Source organism: Camelina sativa, chromosome 9 (genome assembly GCF_000633955.1).
Source record: "Camelina sativa cultivar DH55 chromosome 9, Cs, whole genome shotgun sequence".
Taxonomy (NCBI): domain Eukaryota; kingdom Viridiplantae; phylum Streptophyta; class Magnoliopsida; order Brassicales; family Brassicaceae; genus Camelina; species Camelina sativa.
The window spans coordinates 23796100-23802189 of NC_025693.1; the positions used below are offsets into that span (position 1 = coordinate 23796100).

General features: G+C 39.4%; 2 protein-coding genes across 2 annotated transcripts; one reads left to right on the top strand and one right to left on the bottom strand.

The window, feature by feature from the left end:
* LOC104711949 (actin-1-like) lies at nt 7-1361 on the top strand. Its single transcript, XM_010428732.1, has 3 exons — nt 7-244; nt 339-952; nt 1041-1361. Exons 1-3 carry the CDS (start codon nt 40-42, stop codon nt 1104-1106), a joined length of 885 nt encoding a protein of 294 aa, XP_010427034.2. The 5' UTR covers nt 7-39; the 3' UTR covers nt 1107-1361.
* LOC104711950 (gamma-tubulin complex component 4-like) lies at nt 4614-6069 on the bottom strand. The gene is made up of 5 exons (XM_010428733.2): nt 5846-6069; nt 5658-5746; nt 5306-5459; nt 5103-5225; nt 4614-5030 (listed from the first exon to the last, which is right to left on the bottom strand). Exons 1-5 carry the CDS (start codon nt 6023-6025, stop codon nt 4974-4976), a joined length of 603 nt encoding a protein of 200 aa, XP_010427035.1. The 5' UTR covers nt 6026-6069; the 3' UTR covers nt 4614-4973.

Consider the following 6090-nt stretch of genomic DNA (forward strand, 5'->3'; position numbering starts at 1 on the left):
TACCCAATTGAGCATGGTATTGTCAACAACTGGGATGACATGGAAAAAATCTGGCATCATACTTTCTACAATGAGCTCCGTGTTGCTCCCGAGGAGCATCCCATTCTACTCACTGAGGCACCTCTTAACCCTAAGGCTAATCGTGAGAAGATGACTCAGATCATGTTTGAAACCTTTAATGCTCCTGCTATGTATGTCGCCATTCAAGCTGTCTTGTCTCTCTATGCTAGTGGCCGTACTACTGGTAAGCTCTACTGCTCTAGAACTTTTGATAGGCCGGCCTTTATAATTTTCAGATTCAGGATCATGTCTTATTAAACTGTTGAGTTATGTTGTAGGTATTGTGCTCGACTCTGGAGATGGTGTGAGTCACACGGTCCCTATCTATGAGGGTTACGCTCTGCCACATGCCATCCTACGTCTTGATCTTGCAGGTCGTGACCTCACAGATGCTCTGATGAAGATCCTCACTGAGCGTGGTTACTCTTTCACCACAACAGCTGAGCGTGAAATCGTCAGAGACATCAAGGAGAAGCTTTGCTACATTGCTCTTGACTATGAGCAGGAGCTTGAGACGGCTAAAACCAGCTCTGCTGTAGAGAAGAACTATGAGCTACCTGATGGGCAAGTGATCACCATTGGATCTGAGCGGTTCCGTTGCCCAGAGGTTCTTTACCAGCCGTCTATGATTGGTATGGAGAATGCTGGTATCCATGAAACCACCTACAACTCCATAATGAAATGTGATGTTGACATCAGAAAGGACTTGTACGGGAACATTGTGCTCAGTGGTGGAACAACTATGTTCCCTGGAATTGCTGACAGAATGAGCAAAGAGATCACTGCTTTGGCACCGAGCAGCATGAAGATCAAAGTTGTTGCACCGCCTGAGAGGAAATACTCGGTCTGGATCGGAGGATCCATCTTGGCTTCCCTCAGTACCTTCCAGCAGGTAACTAAATCAAATCAGTTTCCTTTCCCTAATTATTATAGTCTATACAGCTCGACTGATCAGTCTTCCGTTCCTAAATTTTCTGTAGATGTGGATTGCAAAAGCAGAATATGATGAGTCAGGCCCGTCGATTGTTCACCGGAAATGCTTTTGAGTTTGAAGTTAAAGTCTGTTTCCGGAGAAGCTTTTCCAATTTATCCTTACTGGGGGTTTTATCTTCGTTCTCTGTTTTTGTTCTTCAGTATTTTTTCAGATTCTGGCCTAAGACATGTTGAAGAACTTACATTTTCTGTTTGTAGTTGTGGTTAAAAATGTTGTCTTGGTCCTTTTTTTATTTTTGTTGGATAACACGACTGTGTTTGAGTGAATAAGAACACCTAATTTAATTTTCCAAAGTTTAGTGGGACTATTGGATAATCTTCTTAATTTATATATTAGTATAAATTAAAATTAGTTATTTATGTTTGGTTTTGTAAATATGTTTTTGTGTAAAACTAAACAACCAAAATATGTAAAGTTCTATTCCAAATACTAATAGGATCTACGTAGTACGTACCTTCTTAAAACCATATTTTATATCTTCTTTACCATTCCTGAAAGAGAGAGACTCTTTATTTTTTTTTCTTCATCAGGTTCTCCCTCCAAAGAAGCTATGAACGAACCATGTAGTAATGATGTTTCAGAGGCCATGATAGACAAAGCATTCAATCATGTACTTTCTACTACACAGACCCTAAAAACAAATTCATGAATATATTCTCTGTAGCTTTATTATTACACACCTACTCTGTTTCATATCGCGCAATTGTTTTGATGTTCTGTTTCAGGTTAAGAACGAAATCGAAGAATGTATTTCGAAGAACATGAGTTTTGAAGAAACGGTGAAACATCTCTATGAAGATCACAATATTGCTCATTATGTCACCAAAGCATGTAATGTGTACTATATAATAATATCTTATAATATTTCTGTTTCAGTTTGGTTACGTGTTTCTTTCTTAAATTTTTTTAATTCTTGGTTTCTCTATATGATTAGTTTGGAAGCAGTTTCAGGAAGAAAGTCCGGAGTTTTTCGAACGCTACAACTTAAATCTGGAAGTAGTGCGTCAGATAAAGTTTTGCAACTGTTTGCTTCGGACGCAAGCAAGTATCATGGTGGTTGAGGGAATCTTTGATATTTGTAATGCACCACGTACGTATAAAAAACAAGGACCACACTCTACTTTTGGATTGTTTTACGTTACCCACTCGATTTTGTTGAAGATTCGCTTATTCTTTTGTCTTTGTGCAGCTGCAATCATGAATTTTCTTCTCTACGATCCTGCAGGAATTCGTCTCATGGAGGATCTAGCTAATACACCTTGTAAATTAACCTCTCTTCTAATGATGCATCCAAAGTAGACCGCTTTTTGAATATATGGGTTTGTTTTTTGTTTTGTTTAATGTCTCTTGCATTGCATTGCGCAGTAGCTGATATGTCGTCAGAGGTGAGTCCTTCAAGCTTTGCAATGTTGGCATTGGGTGATACAAATGGTCCAACAGGTACAGTCACAATATAAATATTCGTACTCGATCGTAAACACTAGCTATTTCTTGCACTTCTGACGTCCAAGAATTCCTTGTGTTTCTCTGTTTTGTAGTAAACCATTTGCAGATTCCTAATGGTCAGCGAGAACAATTTCATCACTATCAATACTCTGCTACACCTAATGATTATGCTTGTAAACAAGAGACTCAATCTTTCTCTCTCTCTCTCTCATTGTTCTAGCACTTCTACTCATACATTTTTTTGAATGATGATTATCCTTTTCTTTTTCCAATAGGTAACTATCTTGGAGCTCCAACCTTTGCACCACCAACTACTGATCAATGGTTAACATCCAGTGATATTACCGGTAAAGAAAAGACTCAACCTTTCTCTCTTTTCTTTAATGTTTGGTTTGTTTTGTTTTGTTTGATATTTCTTACATAGTTACATCCAATGATATATACTGACTGTTAACATCCAAAAATTACTTGTGTTTTGTAGTAAACCAGTTGGAAACTCTTAATGGTCAGCGAAATAATCAGCTTCATCAAAATCAATGGTCTACACCTTATGATCTTCCTTGTATGTAAAGAATAGACTCAATCTTTCTCTCTTTATCTATCATTTGTTTTAACACTTCAGCTTGAAGCAGTTTTATGAATCACTCTCCTTTTCTTTCCCCCATAGGTAATAATCTTGGAGCTCACCCCATTGCACCAGCAGCTTCAAATCAATGCCCTATATCTAATGATATTTCAGGTAAAGAAAAGACTCAACCTTTCTCTCTTCATTTCGGATGGTTTAAACTCTTTTACGTTAAAACATTTCTATGAACCACTCTTCTTCTTCTTTTTCTCCATAGATCACTATCCTGCATTTTCAACAGTTGCAGCAAACGTTCCATCCGTTGCACAAGCACCTACTGTCCTATATGGCCTGTCTACGTTTGATTTTGGAGAAAATATTGAATATGGCGGCCCATCTTTCAAGCTCGTGGATCCTTCATTAGCAGAACGACTAACACAACCCGAGTACCCGCTACAAGACCCATATGGACAACACCAGCCGCCATATCAGCAGAACTTCTCGCTAGAAGAGCTGCTGCAATATGGAGGAAATAACAACGAGCTGCAATATGGAGGAAATAACAACGAGCTGCAATATGGAGGAAACGACAACGAGTTGCAAGCAGTGAAACCCCAGCAGCAGCAGCAGCAGCAGCAGCATCATCAGGAACAAGAGACAATCCAGGCAAAAGCAGAACGACAGAACCGAATACCTGAGTCTAAAGCTTCAAAAAATTCAAATACTGGTATGTAGCAAAACTCTTTTTCAACACCACAATCTACAAAATCTGGTTTCTACTATATCTATATTCTTATGTCATCTCGTATCTTGCTTGTTTCTTTGTTGTTTTTCTCTTTTCACTAAGGTGATAACACAGTAACAAGGGCTCATAACCAGCATGATCCTTCAAAGGCAACAACAAAGATGAGGAATCTAGAAGAGGAGTGAAGAGCAACCTCAAAGTGAGATGACAAGAGAAATTTGCATACAGTAGTGGATTTATCCTTAGTCAATTTACTTGTCTCCCCTAGATTAGCTCTCTTGGTTTTTCCTTTTATAAGCCCACAAGATTTTTGGAAAGTCTCCCCTAGATTAGCTCAGAAAAAAATGTCAAAAAAGTGATGGTCCAACCGGAATCGGCTTAATGGGTCATAGTAGGCTCGGAAGGCAATGGCTCGTAATCCTTCCACCGTCAAGAGCGGGAGGTGCACGCTGCTCTGTGAAACCAGCCTCACGCGGTCTCCCCCACTCTAGAAGACATGTGACCCGAGCCTTCGCTCAAACCGCATGCCTCAACTCCCAACTTGGAATGGGCGAGCCAGAATATAGCCCACTCCGAACCCGGCCCAATGAGATCGATCCAACGTCCCATTACCTTATTGTCTCCACTTGGATCACAAGCCCGCGTTACTGAGCTCGACGTACAATACTTCATAACTTCACTATTATATACAACAACATAAAGTTTTGTTTCTCCGATGTGGGACAAATAGCTATCACTTAGCAGCTCGTTTCGAATCAGGAAATTGTCATCCATCCTCATTATATCGTTGGAGCTTGTTCGTATGAAAAGGCCAAAAAACGTCATCAACCTGCTTATCATATTGTTTTAAATATTTAGAGAAACCACACCTACAGTGTTCCCTATATAATTTACAGAGTATAAAGCACGAATGAAACAAAACACAGCTCGCAGTTTTTGTTCTTGGAACTAAAAGTGGCAACACAGATTCTTACAAAGGAAAGGCGTGTGAGCAAAAAAACCAGTCCCGTATATATATGTATATTCCATTGGCGGCGTCATGTGATCATGAATCGAGGATCAGAACAATCTATCTTCCCGTGTCATAGTTGTTGCAAAACCTTTGAAAGCCCATGTCTGAAAAAGCTTCGAAACGAGATTTTCCCACCAGGACTGTCAGGCATTTATAATGGAAGAGCTGGGCGTTGGCGGACAACGTTCAACACGCCCCTTGCAGTTGCCTGTTGCCAGGAAAGAGTCAGTGAGAAGCTCCCAGACAGAAAAAACTAAAATCTTTTGGTTGATATCATTACCTCGTAAAAGGAATTGAAATTTAGGCGTAAAAGAAAACGTCTCAAGAATGGGGCTCGCTGGCTTCCGGCAAGCTTGCTGCTTCTCAGTATTGTATACAAGGAATTCGACTTCTTGTTGAATTCCTTAAGACCACAAGAAAGAAAATTATAAGAGACCATTTATTTTCACCTTTGTATGAGTGTTACAATGAAAAATAAAGCACCTCGGCTATGTTTTCAAGTTCTGTAGTGTTTGGATTGCTTTCTTGATTCTCAATGTTCCAGCAGAACTGGAGACATAGTTTCATGATGCTGTCGAGTATCCTTGAGACGGAACCAATGTCGAGGAAAGATTGAGATATAAGAGCCGAGAGATACCTGCATTTATACAGTACAGTAGGTAAGTAGTAGGGGCAGGCATAAAAAAATGAACCAAACTGAAAAAATAGTGAAAAAGATTTTGGTTCAGCCTTGCTTCACATATACGAATCAAGAACCAAAATGAAAAATGAAAAGGCTAGACCAAGTAAGTAACATGAAGACTGAAAGCGCACAATGAGCACTGCATATACTTACTCTTGATGGAAGCCAACGAGTTCAGTGAAGTCTTGAGAATCGTGAATAAGAGTTTGCAACACCTTCCATTGAGATTCTATCACGTCAACCTTAAGACATAGAGAAAATTAAACCTTAGACGTTTTTGTTTCTAGAACTGACTTGTGACCAACTTTGAAATTCTTATGAAACGTCATAGGTTTCTTTACCTGAATATAAAACTGAAGATTCCTTATCAAAAACGCCATGTGCTCTCTAACACGCCACATGGGTCTTATTCCTTGTCGTCTTTGTTGAGATGTTGATCCGTTTGTACCATCTTTTCGATGTTGAGCAGATTCTATATGATCTTGATGCATTACAGAAGCCCATGATTTCTCTAATTCCATCTGAGTTCTCTTTAGGCGTATCAAATATTGGAACACCTTCAGATACCTAAACACAAGTCTATAAC